The following is a 15,517-nucleotide window of genomic DNA, read 5'->3' as shown; positions in this document are numbered from 1 at the left end:
TCCCATGGGATGTTGAGCTGATATTTGGGGACAGTGTGGGATCTGATGCTTGATATCTATTTTTTGTATATCTGCATGCCCTTACTTTTTGGTTGGAAATTTCTTTTGGTTCCATCAAAAGAAATGTTGCACGAGACCTATATATTTAATAAATACATAATACCCTAAAGAATACCCAAATAGATGTAATCCTTTGCCAGTGAAGTTCTCTACAACGAAGTTCTTCCAGTTTCCTAGAATGAGCATAGTAACAGTGATTATGACAAATTATTAACAACAAACACATTTTCCAGTTCCTATCCAATTAACACATCACATTCTGTAATGTGAAAGATGGCGAAGAAATGACCTTCAGAGTTTTTGTGTTCAGCCAGCAGACAGTGGTTACATTTCAACTGAAGTTAAGTCTCTTAGCCTTGCCCCTAAGATATTTTGAACCTTAATTTTCTGGATCAAATATTACAACACATTAAAAAATGTTACAGATTTTTAAGACTGCAAAGGCTGGTAATAAAGATACCTATGACCCCATCCATCTTCCTGTTGTGCTCAGAGCAAAGACTCAAGACATTCACTGAGAGCCCATCAGATATGCCAGATCTGGTACTGGGCTAGGGATACAAACCAAATCTCTTGCTTTGAGGAACTCATGATCAGGTTCACAATCTCCTCTGATTCTTCTTCCATCAGAGTTGGGAGTATTTCCAAAGGCATATCAATGATAGTAAAATTACACTAAGAAAGTCAGATGTTTCCATGTATCTCACACTGACATTTTACCCATACCTCAAGTAACCATGGCTTTTCACCTTTGTCCCCAAATATGTAGACCACAATTGTTAATAAGTATTCAAAAAATAAGAGACCTCGAGGCATTGTCCAAGTTAGCCAAGTTAACCAGATTTCTTTAGTGTTATACTCGGTGGTCTAATGTGTATCATAAAATGCTAAAGGTGGGTTGGTTTAGGATGTAGCACTTGCCAAATATATTCAATTGTGAAGTCTCTTGGGGGACCCTGCTTGGGAAGCCCCCTGGTGGGTCTTGACTGTGATGGCATATATTGAAAGCCCCATAAGTAGATAATTGGGAGACTTCATGGGAAATCGTATTTTATTTTTACCTGGCCCCAGAAAAATTTCATGTTGAGATTTTGGATCAAAAGCTCAATAAGCAATTAATTCCTTCGCATTACCTTATCTCTCTCCCTCTTAAATCAGGCTGTCTGTAAACCTTGACTGCACAAAATCAACCGAAGGGGGAGAAAGCAGTTCCCAGTCAGGTTAAAAATCCATCAAATCCTGAGGGTTTAGGATGTCTTTTTTGTAGCTTATTTGCTTTTTGAAGATGCCATAAAAAGAGTTTGTTGGTATCCCACTCTAAAAGTTCTTTCTTTCTCTCTTCCCTGTCAGTTTCACCTCCTTGGCCAAAGGTTCACACCAATAGTTTATGCAAAAGGAGCCCCCCTCCCTCCAGCTTGGAAGTCAGGACGTTTTTCAGTAGATTCTTAATAGGAGTTTCTTTCCCTTTAGACTTTTAGTAGAGACCATAGGGCTTCATGAATTAGGACTGTGGTCTCCAAGGTAGAGATGGGGTACCACAGGAGATATGCAAGCTCTTCTTTTGAGGAGCAGGGAGAAAATATTAGCACCTCTATCATTTTCTTTCTCCATTATTCTTCATAATTTCTCCTTTTGCAAGTGTTTTTTCACAGATATGTTTACATTTGGGTAGTAGATATAAAGACAGACATAGATACATATATTCATACTGAAAAATTTTATAGATAGGGCGGCCAATCTAAACATTTTAGAGACCATCCACCGGTTCAGATCACAGATTTTGAGGGAAGCAAACCTGAGATCCATTTCTCTATCCTCCATTTTTTGTCTCGTTTCACTTCTCTGGAACAATGTACTCCCCTCTCTAAAGGGAATAATGACTGTATCTAGTTCAGAGGGCTCATTTTGAGACTGAGATAAACTAGTGAAGGTAAGACATTGTACATTGTATGCTAGTACATTGAATAGCATTCAGTAAATGCAAAAAAAAAATGGTAACAATGAATTCATTTAGGATATGAAATAGCCATTCCTTGGCAGGATTTGAAATGTACTTTGAGCATCTTTGGTACAATAGTGTGTCGTCATGTGACAGAAATCAGTGACTACCAGACTAAGTGAGGTCTTGTCTGTAATACACTCACCTATAGTCTTGGAGAGCTAACGGCACTTTTCTCTGGTTTCTCTGCTCAGGCTAAGCCCCGTCTCCAACGAGGTGGAAGTTCTGCCTCCCTCCACAACAGTCTCATGAGGAATAGCATTTTCCAGCTCATGATTCACACCCTTGACCCACTGGCTGAAGGTAAATGTCAGGCATGAGTTGGGGAGCTCTTGTTGGGGGGTGGGGGGAGAGGGGCGGAAGAGGATGTAAAAAAGGCTTCTTTTCAGAAAACATGTTTACGCTCCCGTCGTACAAGCCTGCCACTGTCCTCGTGGGGAGCATCTGCCAGAGGAAGCCCTGGGCCCTTGGCCTGCTTTATCTGCAGCAGCTCAGTTCACAATTGGAGAGTCTTGTACCAGGAGTGGGACCTAAGGTCTGGGTACTGATTCTGTCTTTTGTTGCTCCCAGCATAGAGTTTGTGAGGAGGCGGAGAAGACAAAAAGGTTTTTCTCCCTCCCAGCTGGAGGGACAGCTCTCTTTCTTCATCCCTCCCAAGTTCTAAAATGACATTGTATTTGGAAATTAAACTGTGCATCTTTCAAAAAGAAATAAGGGAACTCTATGACTTAGGACCATGAATAATCTGGGGAATGATGCTCACTGTAGAACATTGATATTATCCTGATTCTTTGGCAGTTGGAGGGTGGTGGGCGCATCTGAGGAGACTTCTCGAAGGTAACTGCTTAGGATCAGTCTCAAAAGGCCTGGTTCACCTTCTAGGGAAATCCTATAAAACATCACAAGGAATCCGGTATTATGCTCTGTTAAGTTTTACTGATTCACAATAAAGGCAGATCCGTCCTGTTTCTTAACTTGCAAAGCTGTCCTAAAATTTTAACTTTCTAGTAGGTAGATATGTTATGTGTCCAAAAAATATCAGAGTGAAGCTGCCAGCCAGGGGAGCAAGTGTAAGCTAGTGTGTTCTCCCTTCATCTCCGGACCTTGTAATTGGGCCTGACGTTACATGAGGGCCAACAGGAATCGTTGGAAGAGCATGGCCTGGGACACGTGGGATGAGATTGTCAAATCGTGTCACATATATCAGAGCTCTTGCCCAGTATAAAGCTTTGCTGAATAATTTCAAGAGTACGGGTCACCAGGAGAGTCAGATGAAGGAAAGAACATTTGGAGACCTCAAGAGTAGCTCCCCAGGTCCTATCTTCCCTCACTAAATACTCAACTCTCACCCAGAATAGTAGGTAAGGATCATGGGGTCACCTATCACTGCACAGCATTTTGATTATGAAACATCTCCATTTTATATCCCAGAGAGTTGTACAGCTGACGTGATATTCTCCAAGGAGGCCTGCCTCATGGACCCTGAGTCCTGTTTACTAGAGGTAGTCTTTAGCCTAGATCATTACTCTTTACTCAGAGGCCCGCTAGATGAGGGAACCATACCTGGTCACTAGTCTTCTTTCCATCCCCCTGGGTCATCCCACCAACACCAGCAGCCCAGAGAACAGAGTAAAGGGATGGCAGGCCAACTTCCTCCCAGCCACTAGTCAGCTGTGTGACTTCGGGACACTTAGAGTCTCTCTAGTACTTGGTTCCTTCATCTGTAGGAAGAGTTACCTTGGTCTAACGCTTTACGGTTGCCAAAGCATTTTCACACCTGTGAACTTACCGCTCCATAATTACTTCTCATAGTCAACGATGGATACTAATTGCATAAAATATCTACCACCCAAGTAGATCTCAAACAGATCTCCTCTCTGTGCCAGCTGTCGCTTCTGAGCCAGCCTCGACGCTTGCCAGCATTCCCGTGGGGCCTTCCTAACTGGTTTCCCACTGCCTCCTTGCCTCCTCCTCTGCATGTTTTTCACACGGCTCCCCAGGTAGTCCTCTTAAAAAGTCAATCAAATTATGTCACTCCTACTGCAGTGGCTTTCCCGTGGCTCTTGGAAGAATTGAGAAATTCTTCTCATGGTGCATATGATCTGCCTCTTTCTCCACATTGAGTTTGATTCACTTTGCCTTAGCTACAGAGACCTTTCTGTCTTCAGACAGGTACTTCTTTCCTGCCTCAGGGTCTTTCTTTGCATGAGCTCTTACCCAGAATCCTTTTCGTCCTCCCACCCTCTTCCTCTTCCCCTGCCCGTATTTCAGGAGGCTGCCTACAAGACACTCCCCAACCACCCGGTATAAATCAGGGCCCCAATCCTCATCTCTGAGTCCCCTTTGTCCTTCTTGCTCTCATTCTATTTTGTGTGATTATTTGCTTATTGCCTCTCTCCTTGAGGGTGTAGTAAATTTCTAGAGAACTCTGTTTTATTCATTAGTTTCCCCTAAACTCTAGCAGAGTACCCAGCACAGAGTAGCTGCTTAAAAGAAAGATTAAGCGGCATGGCCCACGTCAGGCTTTTGACCTGATAGTCACAGGATTTCAAAGCCCTCTAAAGCCCCACAAATTGTATCTTGGTTGTTTTGAGCTGCCATCCTTTCCACTCCATCACCCTGAAGGGCCATATGAGAGAAGAAAAGAACCATTGTATCTGCCCCAATGTAATTATGAGTAGGCAACTGAGTACATTTATTTTTCACAAGGCCACATTAGGAAGTAATTAAGAGGACGGACTCCAGACCCCACCTCACTGGGTCTAGATCTCAGCTCTACATTTACTACTGTGTGACCTTGGACAACTTACCTAAGCTCTCTGTACTTTAGTTTCCCCCTCTGTAAAATCAGGATGCCTACTTCATAAGGTTGTCATAAGGATTAAAGAAGTGAATATACAGAGAGCATTTAACACACTCTCTGTAGTAGATCATAAGTACGATCCGCTACAGGTTTGGAATTATTCTGTTTCGTTATTTTGAAAAATGATGCATCATATGATTTTTTTTTTAGATTTTATTTATTTATTCATTTAAGAGATAGAGAGACAAAGAGCACAAGTCAGGGGAAGAGCAGAGGGAGAGGGAGAAGCAGACTCCCAGCTGAGCACAGAGCCCAACACAATACTACATCTCACTACCCTGAGATCATGCCCTGAGCCGAAATCCAGAGTCGGCTGCTTAACCAACTGAGCCGCCCAGGCACCCCTGATTCTTTTTAATGTAAAATATTCAAAAGTCTATGATTAAAAAAAAAAAAAATCTCCCTCCTCCATCAACCTCCCAATTTTTTCCAGCCCTCCCCCCAGTTCTCCCCACAAAAAACTGCACAGTGACCCATTCTGGGGGCTCATTCCAGAGATATCCTGTGTTTCTACAACTGCGGGCGTGCGTGCATGCACACACGTGTGTCCTCACCCCCAGGTCCCCCAAATCTAAATTTCTCTGGTGTTTGTCTGGGAGAGTTCAGATCTGGGTAGGGCTTGTTTTCATTCTTCCTCTTTGGTTGGAGAGGTTATGCTTTGTTTCTGTGAGATAAGAAAGAGTGAATCTGGGTTTGTCTCCAAGTCAGGCCATCAGTGATTTTCCGAAACACCTGGCCCTTGTGGGGCCGTGTGCAATTAAAGTGTTTGTTCCTGCTGTAGCAAGATGTGCCTTCCAAATCCAGTGCCTGCTTTCAAGGTGAAACCTCTCCCTGAAAGACGGGGAGCGCTCTGGTGGTGTGAATCCGAGAGAATGAGGAAAGCCATAATCAGTTCTGGACTTGGGTGATTAGAAAATATGGAAAGCACTTCAATGCTCTAAAATTGCTCCATAGCATGCGGCCAAGAAAACAGATTGCTTTGGTATTTTTCCCCCAAAATTCACAATCATTTTCCGTTCCAAGAACAGCCCAGGAAAATTAACCCACGGCTCTCAGAAATAGTCATCTCTCTTTTCGTTTGCATCTACTCGCTTGAATTCACACATCCTCGTGCCAAACTTTTAATGATACAGAGCCTGCTGGTTACATCAGTGGACGGCTTGAACGCCGCTGAGGCTTCCCCCTTACACTGAAAGAGGCCCCTTGAGGCTCCTGGCATCCACCTCGGTGGGCACTAGTGTCTGGGTCACAGAGTCAGTGTTCAAAAAGGCAAGTTTTCAGCTTCCTCGGGGACCGTCATCCAGGACCAATGGCTTATGAAAAGACCTTTGTCCCTTGGTCTCATTGGTGCCTCTCTCAGGTTTGTGTCTTCCGTGATCCAGTGACTGAGCTGTTGTCTTAGCTGGCACTCCGTATATCTGAGCCTGAGTCACAGATCCAGCAGTTACATATCTATTGTTATGTGTCTATCAGAGCACCCAGGATGCAGGTGGCTTAAAGGACCTCTGTATTATTATTGCTCATGATTTCCTGGATCAGGAAACCGGGCAGGAATTGGCGGGGTGATTCTTCTGTTCCCTGTGGAACAGTATCCATGGAGGTCATTTGGTGTTATTCAACTAGTAGATGAGCTGGTTAGAAGGTTCAAAAGGGCCTCACGCTCACATCTGGCACTTTTTTCCTTAAGATTTTATTTATTGATTTGAGAGAGATAGAGAGCGCAAGAAAGAGAGAGCACGAGCAGGGGGAGGGCCAGAGGGAGAGGGAGGAGCAGACTCCTCACTGAGCAGGGAGCCTGAAGTGGGGCTCAATCCCAGGACCCAGGGACCATGACCTGAGCCGAAGGCAGAAGTTTAACCAACTGAGCTACTCAGGCACTCCACACCTGGCACCTTTGAAGGCACAGCTGGAAAGCTGGGCTCAGCTGGACCCCCCTGACTCTCCATGTTGTCTCAGGGCTTTTCCACATGGTTGGACACAGTGGCTCAGGGTTCCACAAGCACATCTTCCAAGAGGCCCAGGGATAAGCAGCAAGGATTTCAGGGACCCGGCCTGGGAAGTCCCCAAATGTCATTTCTGCATGCTACCAATCAAGCAGTCACCGAGGCCAGCCCAGACTCTAGAACAGGACAAGGAGACTCTATCTCTCAATGGAAAGACACCCAAGAATTTGAAACCTTTGATCAAATCCAGTCTGTTTCAAGGACACATCTCACTGACCACGGATTGATTTGTGTGTTGACTGGTGTGATCTAGTCAAACCAAACTGTGGGGAAGGGACAAAGCCACCATCAGCCTGCTTTGGATGAAGGTTTAGTTCAAAACAAGATGGAGCCGTTCCCTTCCAAGGGCCACAGAATGAACAGGATATTGTTCATGAAAGAAAAGAATATGCTTATAGCTGACATAAATGGTTGGAATAAGGAATTTGTTTCTTTCATAAGAAAGCCCTAGAAAGCTGACATTATCATATTGGTGGGGGTGGGGAGTGTCACAGAATGGCTGTCTGAATTGATCTTTCTAATACCATCAGTGTCTCATAATGATTTTCACATTTTCTCGAAACAAGCCGTTATATTTACCCCAGATATACATCTTTATGAATCTAAAAGGATGCTGGCTGTAGGACTTTGGGATTGGATAGCTTCTCCTATCCATTTGTCTAAATTATAATGCCACTAACTAATATTTGCCAAGTGCTTACCACGAGCTGGGCCCTCCGTGGAGCAGTCTACCTAAGCCATCTCCTGTAACCCTGACATTAGCCCTGCTCTGTCATTTGGAGAAGGACACTGAAGCGTAAAGAGGCTGCCTCCTGCTCCCCAGGCGATACAGGCAGCCAATGGTAGGGCCACAGTTTGAACTACATCTGCCTGACTCAAAGTCTGTGTGTATGCTTCTTGGGTTACTGTGCTGCCTCGTGTAATGTCATGTCTGACTCAGCATTCCCTGATGTCATGATGTAGACCCCAGCCTAAACAGCAGGCCCTCTGACCCATCCCTGGACCAGTCACACACTTGGTTCATAAGATGTGAATTTCCCATGCACACACCTGTGCAGCAAGGCCAGTCTTGGCCATGGCTCCTCCCATCACAGCCCCACGCCTTGAGAGCCAGCCACTCTTGGGGGCTGGCTTGCTCTCCTCCCTCAGCTGATGCCCAAGTTCATGAGTTACTGTTGATCTCCCTGACCAGGACAATATACGTACTACCCTACCCAGGAAAAGGTACCCGTAGCTAAGTCTGCAACTGCAGGGGAGCCCAATGAGTGGGTAATGGAATGGGGAGACCGATGTGAGGACAAGGCACGTGGAACACCATTAGAGTCTGGTTATGTAGCAATGAGGTCAGCCTGTGGTCCAACAGTCAGACTGCCTGGGTTTGAAACCTGGCTCAGCCTCTTGCTCTGAGACCCCAAGGCAGCTTCTCACCCTCATTGGGCCTCCGTTTTCCCACTTCTAAAATGGGATAATGATAGTACCATCAGCACAAGTTTCTGATTTGTATTCCTCCACCTTTCAGGACTTTGGTTTCTTCACCTGTAAGAGAGAATGATGGTTCCACTATCAATACAGGAGTGCCCCCAAATCATTACATCAGTGTTCATTGAGTGTTAGCAGTGACTTTCCAGTTAAAAGTGTGTTCCGTGTCATGTAATAGAATCCAGCTGCAGTGGCTTAACATAAGAGGTTTCTCTAAGGCTTTATTTTTTTTGGAGAAGTTTTCAGTCTACAACACTATTGAGAGGAAGGAAAAAGATTTCCCGTAGACCACTTACCCCCACACACATGAACATCCTCCCTCATTATCAACGCCACTCACCAGGATGACACATTTGCTACCAAGGGTGAACCTACACTGACCTCACAATCCCCCCAAAGTCCTTAGTTCACCTTGCAGTTTCTTCCTGGTGCTGTAGATTCTAAGGGTTTAAGCAAATGTATTAGGACATATATCCATTATTATAATATCAAACAGAGTATTTTCTTGCCCTAAAAACTATCTGTGCTTTGCCTGTTCATTCTTCTCATGCACACACGCACACACACACACACACACACACACACGGCAACTGCTGGTCTTTTTACTGTCTCCATAGTTCTTGCCTTTTCTAGAATGTCACAGAGTTCGAATCGTACAGTATATTCTAGACTTTCCAGGTTGGCCTTAATAACTTTTTAGGGTTCCATTTCTCTGATTTAACCAGAAGCAGTCCGAGCTGGCCTCACAGCTCTCCTCCATCCAGAGCTTGTTTCTCTCCTCCTCATCCTCAGAGGAAGGCAGCTGCTCCCCTCCAATGCCCGCTCCCCATCTATATTCTGGGAAGAAGACTGTGCAGTTGTCTTTTTTTAATCAGAAAAACCTGAGTATTCCCAGAAGCAGACTTCCACTTCTGTAACACAGGTCACTACAGACCTGTGTGACTACCCGACTTACAAAGAAGCCTCCCCCAACATGGAACTCCACGTAGATCCCAGGGAAGGTCAAATGTGTTCCCCGTCTTCTTCCTTTCCCTGGTAACCTTAATCCGGTCTTCTTGGGTCCCTGATTTACAGAGAGGAGAGGTGACCTTTCCTTACTTTCTCCCTTTTAAAGGGCTCTCTGTTGACCCACAAGTCCAACTTTTGTCCAGTGGCCCTGGATCCTTCTCCAGAAAAGGCATGCCCCCAAACCCACCATCTAAGAAGCCCGGGTTTCCTAAAGCCGAAGTGAGATCACTCCCCACCTCTGCTCTCCCATCTCACCAACGGCAAAAGCTCTAGTGCATGCCATGACCCTAAGCCCCCTGGACCCTGGCCTCCCTCCCTTCAGATCAGCCTTCCCCTGTCACTTGACCAGAGAGGCCTTATTCAGTCAGCCTTTGAAAAGTAGCAACACCAAAACAATGGTGATAAATCAGTTTGGGATCTTCCTTGACCCACTTTATTATTTCTCTGTACCACTCACTACCATGAATGTGTTTATTTGTTCTTTGCTGCCTGTCTCTCCCTGGTATCGCAGATAGGGCAGGACATGGGGCCCAGCACACATATGGACCCCACTGTGTAATTGTTGAATGCATTAAATGAGGGCTTGCCTTTATGGTTTTCCTGCTGGAGGGCTCTATGTCTGTAGCCGTGTAGACTGTCTTAGCTCATGTCCTGTCAAAGGGCTCTCTTCTGTCGTGACTGACAAAGTCCTCGTCATTTGAGGTGTCTCTGCGATAGTGAAGAGCAGTCATTTGTGCCCCCTGCCTCTCACATGACACGGACGTGAGGTAGCTGCTCAGTCAGTATTTGCTGCATGATGGAATAAATCTCCCTCTGGTTCTGCTGGGATTGCTGCAGTGGCAAATGTTTGCTGTCTGTCTCTCGCCTTCTCGGTGAGATCTCCTGTCCCCTTCTTCTGCTTTTCTTTCCCAGGTCTTGGTTCTCCGGTTTTGCTTCCTCTTCTTCCTCTTAACCTACCTTTCGTTCTTTTACTAACTGCATTCAAGGGACCTAATTTTATAGAGTCACAGAATTAACCATCACTCCGAAATCCTAAAAATTTTATTGGCTGAGTCTTTGATTCATTTTACCGCATCAAACACCTATAAAATAGCATCTACCCCATCACTGCATGTGAAATTGTGTGTGAGACGGAAATCCCAAAAGAAGAAGTTCCTCATTCAATCTCCATGGGTTCTAGGATCACCTTCTACAAGTCCAGAAATTTCTTCTTCCTTGTGGAACTTTAAAATTTGATTTACATTTTTTTGTCACAAAAACAGTTTTATTATTAATGGCTGAATCTAACAAAGGAGCGCACCTGATACCTTGGCAGTACCAAAGAAAGAATACTTGTCCCGTGGACTGTCGTGGAGAGGAAGGATGATTTCACTGTGGGGCCTGAGGCAGTTTAGAGCAGCAGGTCCCCATGCCTGCTCTGCCATTCCCTTCAGGCTGTTTTTCATGACAAAAATCTTCAGAATCCCATAATGAGATGTCTGACCATGACACTGTGCTCCTACCTACCTTATTTGCTGTTAGAAAGACAGACAAATTTTCCCCATTATAAATTCACTTCACGTTACCAGAACCAGCCAACCTATTCACCTTACATCCATTCAGACCGGTTCAGGGAGCGTCCTGGGAGACTGGCTGCTGCCTTCCTGAAGGACAGTTTTGCTCCTTCCTTCCCCCCTCCAGTAGCCTTTGTGACAGCCCTGTGCCATCTGTCCCATGCTTTATCAGTCTGGCTCAGGCAGTGGGAGGTGAGCAGGCAGCTTTGGTGACCTGAATTCCAGGACATCTCAATTGTAAAAGCCTCACAAATGAGTAGCAAATACTATTTTTTTTTCACCATCTTCCTGCATGGGTTTTCAAACTTATTAAAAAAAAAAAAAATAGCAGTAGAAACTTTGCTCAAAAGAATTCCCACAGGGGAGAGTAAAAAAAAAAGATGTTTTGAACTGTCAGAACTGCTAAGGGTTCACTCAGGTCAAATCCTTCAGCAATGTGCCTGATTCAATAGCCTTCCTCTAGATGAGTGAAAATCAACATAAAAGCAATAAAGACAGCACCTATAAAATGCAACAAAACCATCAAGTACCCAGCATTAACCCAAAAGAAATGTTTAAGAGCTAAATAGCAAAAACAATAAGTAATCGTTTCTGAAGAACATAGAAAATCCAAATAAATGTTGACCTATTATAAAGATATGAGTTCTCCCCAAATTAAACTCTAAATGTGACCCAACCTTAATTGAAATCCTGAAAAAGATAGTTCACGGGACTTCATCACTTGGCTTGTAAATTTATATAGAATAAGCAAGGGAAGCCAAGACAGTTTCCATGAAGAAGAACAAAAAGGGAGAATAGGCCCAACAGAGATCAAAATGCAGCTTTGAGATACTCTGGTTGAAGTACTTGGGCAGGAAGGGGGAGAGGCTAGACCCAAGGCAACTGGGGTCTCCCCAGGGGACAACCCCTAAGGAATAGCAATAAGATGTGAGAGCCACTGTCCCATGGAATCTGTTCATTGTTCTAGGTGAGGCACTCTGGGGGATAGGAGAAGGGCTTCTGAAGGCACTAGAGCCATTTATTTGAAGGAAGAAGGCCCTCAATCCTGAAGTGATAAAAGTACACATCACATGATGACAAGTGTGGATTCATGAACCAAGTGGGGAAGCTATCTTGGGGCACACAGAGTGCCGAACACAGTGGTGGGCAGGACAGGCTCTCAGCGTGGGTGAACATGGCTTGCCAGATCTTGAGGAAGGTCGTTTCAGGGTGTGAGCCTGAGGACAGGCCCAGCAGGAAAGTACACCTAGAGAGTGAGCTTTGAGTGTGGTTCTCAGAGGAGGTGAGGAGCCTGGGCAGACAGAGAGAACGGCAGTGATTTAAGGCATTGGAACCAGCAGAATCAGGGAGATCCCAAACTACTCTTGTTGACCCAACCACAGTGGGGGCTCCTTTGAGAGGAGCAGGCACATATATGGTTCTGTGTCCCCTGAACCAATGTTCTAGCAGTCTCTCCTGTCCAGGGGCACTAGGGAGGCATGTCTGTGTGTGTGTGTGTGTGTGTGTGTGTGTGTGCGCGCGCGCGCGCGCATACGTGTGTGCGTGTGTGTGTCTACCATACCTGTGCATGTATGATTCAAGTGTAGGAAGCAAACGGTCTTATAGTTGGTGAAGAAGGAACATGTGAGAGTGGGATTTATAGGTGCCTCTTCTGGGCCACCCCACTGATAGTCCTCTCAGGGGAGGGCTGTGGGAATGTTTGTGCGTTTCAGGTCTGACTAAACTGAGGTGCAGAGTGACGTTACTTGCTCATAGTCACTTAGCTCGTAAGATTGTCCTCAGAGCCTGAATGCTTTCCACGCTGCCAGGACTCCCATCTCTCGCCACCCATGTCCATCTCTTCTACACAGAGCCAAACATCTTTTTTTCTAAAATCATTCCAATTCCTTAACATATACATTTAGGGTTAACTTGAAGCTGACACTAAGATTAAAAAACGTTCACTTGCTTGCTGGGTTTTCTTTTTTTTCTCACCAAACAGTAGAACTTGTTATTTCCCTAGCTTCTATTTTTAAAAACAGCTTCAATATGAGTTTTCATAAGTTGTCATTTGATCCCAGAAGCAAGTCATTTGCAGGCTTATTTCGTTCCAAATTGTGGGGAAGCTGGCCTGGAAAGGCGGTAGTGTAACCTTTCTCTTTATCCCAAGTCATAGATCAGTTTAAATTAGCAAGAAAAATGTTTGCATGCAGCTTCGGCTGGTAAGTGAATAGGTAACAGGAGTGGAAATCTTCACTGGAGAAGAATAAAAGCCCATCCACTGGCTGTGTTTTTAATAAGATGACCGTCGCTTAAATGCCTGGATGGAGGAAGACAAACTATTCATGCCTCTCACAGAGCAAACACAGGGACAATTCAAATAGCTCCTCAATTTGGGGAATGAATACTAAAGCATTACTCTTAGATTTGAACAGCCAAGATGGTTGAAATTGAATCTCTCTTTGGGTTGTAGACGTTATAAATAAGTTTCATTTGGGGCATGAAGGGAATATGAATGGCCTTATTGAAATCAATGATTCTGAGTATGGAAAGGGTTCCCTGCCTCGCTCGCTCTCACTCTCTCTCAAGAAGGTTTGCTTTGTAATAAAGGCCACAAAGGAATGTGGCCAAAAAACTGATTTTGATGGCACTTCCACATAGCCCGAAGAAGGAAAAAGACACACAAGCATCCATCAACTTACAGCTTCTTCTCTGTGCTCTTGAACTTATCACATACTCAGAAGATGCAGTGAGAACCCCTTCAGAGTGAAGGACCACAGTTCCAGAGATAGCAAGCAGTTGTCCCAGGCTTGATGATGTGGAGGACCAAAGGACAGGGGCAACTGCTGAAAACGTGCTTTGATTTTACCAACGACTGCCCCTTCAAAATGTGTGTTGATACATAAATACCATCTGTGATATGAGAGCATTCAAAGGTGTTTTCTTCCAAATGAAACACTAAAGACACCTCTGCTGGTTTCAGGAACAGCAGGGTTTCGCTTCATGGAGAGCTGGCTGGATGACTCGCGTTCTGTTAGGAGATGGTTTGCTGTGATAGGAGCCAAAACTCTGCCCAGTTTGACTCTGGTGTCTGGGATGTGAGCTGTGTGCCTCGCTCACTTCTGATCATGTTGGCAACACGCATTCTCGAGCAGCTGTCAGGGTCTGTATCTCTCTGGCCCCACAACACCAGATCCCCCAAACCTGACCTCCTTGCCTGGACCATCACAAAGAATTCCCTCACCCCACACCAAACTGTCCTTTCCAGCCTTTCCAGGTTGTCTAGGGGCTCGACTGAGACTCTGTAACACATGTGCACACATGTGTGCACACACAAATACACATTCACACATATCAGGAGTCAGGCAAGACTGTGGTTCATAGAAAGCTTATGGGTCTACTTCAGATTGATTTCTTATTTGGGTGGGGATCTGGGTATGTGTTGACTCATTCATGCACAAAACATGTTCCTATTGCAAGCTGATGTGAGTGGTTGCTCCGTTGGGAAAGATTTTTCTTCACAAGCCCCCACCGTAGATAAGTCTCTGGGGCAACGGTAGCTCGTGCGCCTCCCAGACTAGTTAACTTCATGAAAATCAGTTTAAACGATGTGGCTGCCTCTGAGCTTCCAAAAGCAGCTGTGGAAACCCACATGGCTCCTTCTGGAGTGGTGATTTCTGTCTACGACTTCCCAGGGCAGGGGCACTTAATCCCCAAAAACCGGTATCCAGGGCAGCTTGGCTTTAATGCCATGGATTTTAGACCAGATCAACCCACCTTGCCAAGAGTTAAAAGTCATAGTGAATCAGTATCATTCCAGAAAACTCTTTATGATAAAAATACTCCTCTGTCATTTCTGGAGGGGAAAAAAAAAAAAACAAAAAACCCTTATGCAGTGATTCACCTTCCTTTTTATGCAACACATTTCCATTTGTGACGCCATAGGTCATGAGACATTTCTTTGCAAGAAAAAGTTACAAACTCTTTTTCCACACCTCGGGAGCATACCCCATCTTCTTAATGCTAGTGAGGATTAGAAAATGAGGAGCCGATCCTTGGAGCATAAAGGTAGCATCATGCAATATCCTATCGAGATGGGCTGTCTCTCCCCTGCTGGGCACGTCCAGGGGACCTCTTCCCAGCAAACTCATAGGAGGAAGAGCATAGTGTACTTGTTAGACTTGGTGTGAAGCCAACCACCTTGGTCCCCACTCCACCTCGGCCACTTACTTGTTGAATGACCCTGGGCACATTATTTAACTTCTCTCCAGCTTGGCTTCCTCTTTTGTAAAACAGGAAAGATAATATCTGTCTCTTAGGCCTATTAACTATACTGACTACCATGCTATTCGTAGAGCACAGAGAACATTGCCAGTCGCATCATTAGTTCTGTGTAGATATTAGTCAAATAAATTGTTTTCAGCTGTTCTTTTTTTTTTTTCTTTCTTGCAAACATCATATTTTCGGTAACTCGGTAGTAAGTTGTTGAATGATCTTTTCTCTATTTTCCTTTAAAAAAAAGCCTATTTGCTATATGCCAACTTTTTAGATCCCCATGTACCTATCTAGAACA

General features: G+C 44.8%; 1 protein-coding gene and 1 long non-coding RNA gene across 4 annotated transcripts in view; both read left to right on the top strand.

Moving 5' to 3' along the window:
• The window catches only part of LOC309846456, a 644,888-nt gene that overhangs the window by 232,855 nt on the left and 396,516 nt on the right, over window positions 1-15,517 (top strand). The gene's annotated exons all lie outside the window — the stretch shown is intronic.
• The window catches only part of SLC24A2 (solute carrier family 24 member 2), a 248,050-nt gene that overhangs the window by 147,332 nt on the left and 85,201 nt on the right, over window positions 1-15,517 (top strand). For both annotated transcript variants that reach the window (XM_082695359.1, XM_082695358.1), the window contains exon 4: window positions 2,254-2,362. In XM_082695359.1, the coding sequence (XP_082551485.1) occupies window positions 2,254-2,362 (109 nt within the window). The remainder of the gene's footprint in view (window positions 1-2,253; window positions 2,363-15,517) is intronic.

Source organism: Mustela nivalis, assembly GCF_964662115.1.
Source record: "Mustela nivalis genome assembly, chromosome: 13".
NCBI lineage: Eukaryota > Metazoa > Chordata > Mammalia > Carnivora > Mustelidae > Mustela > Mustela nivalis.
The sequence above is the reverse complement of the archived record's forward strand: the minus strand, read 5'-3'. Positions and strand labels throughout refer to the sequence as shown.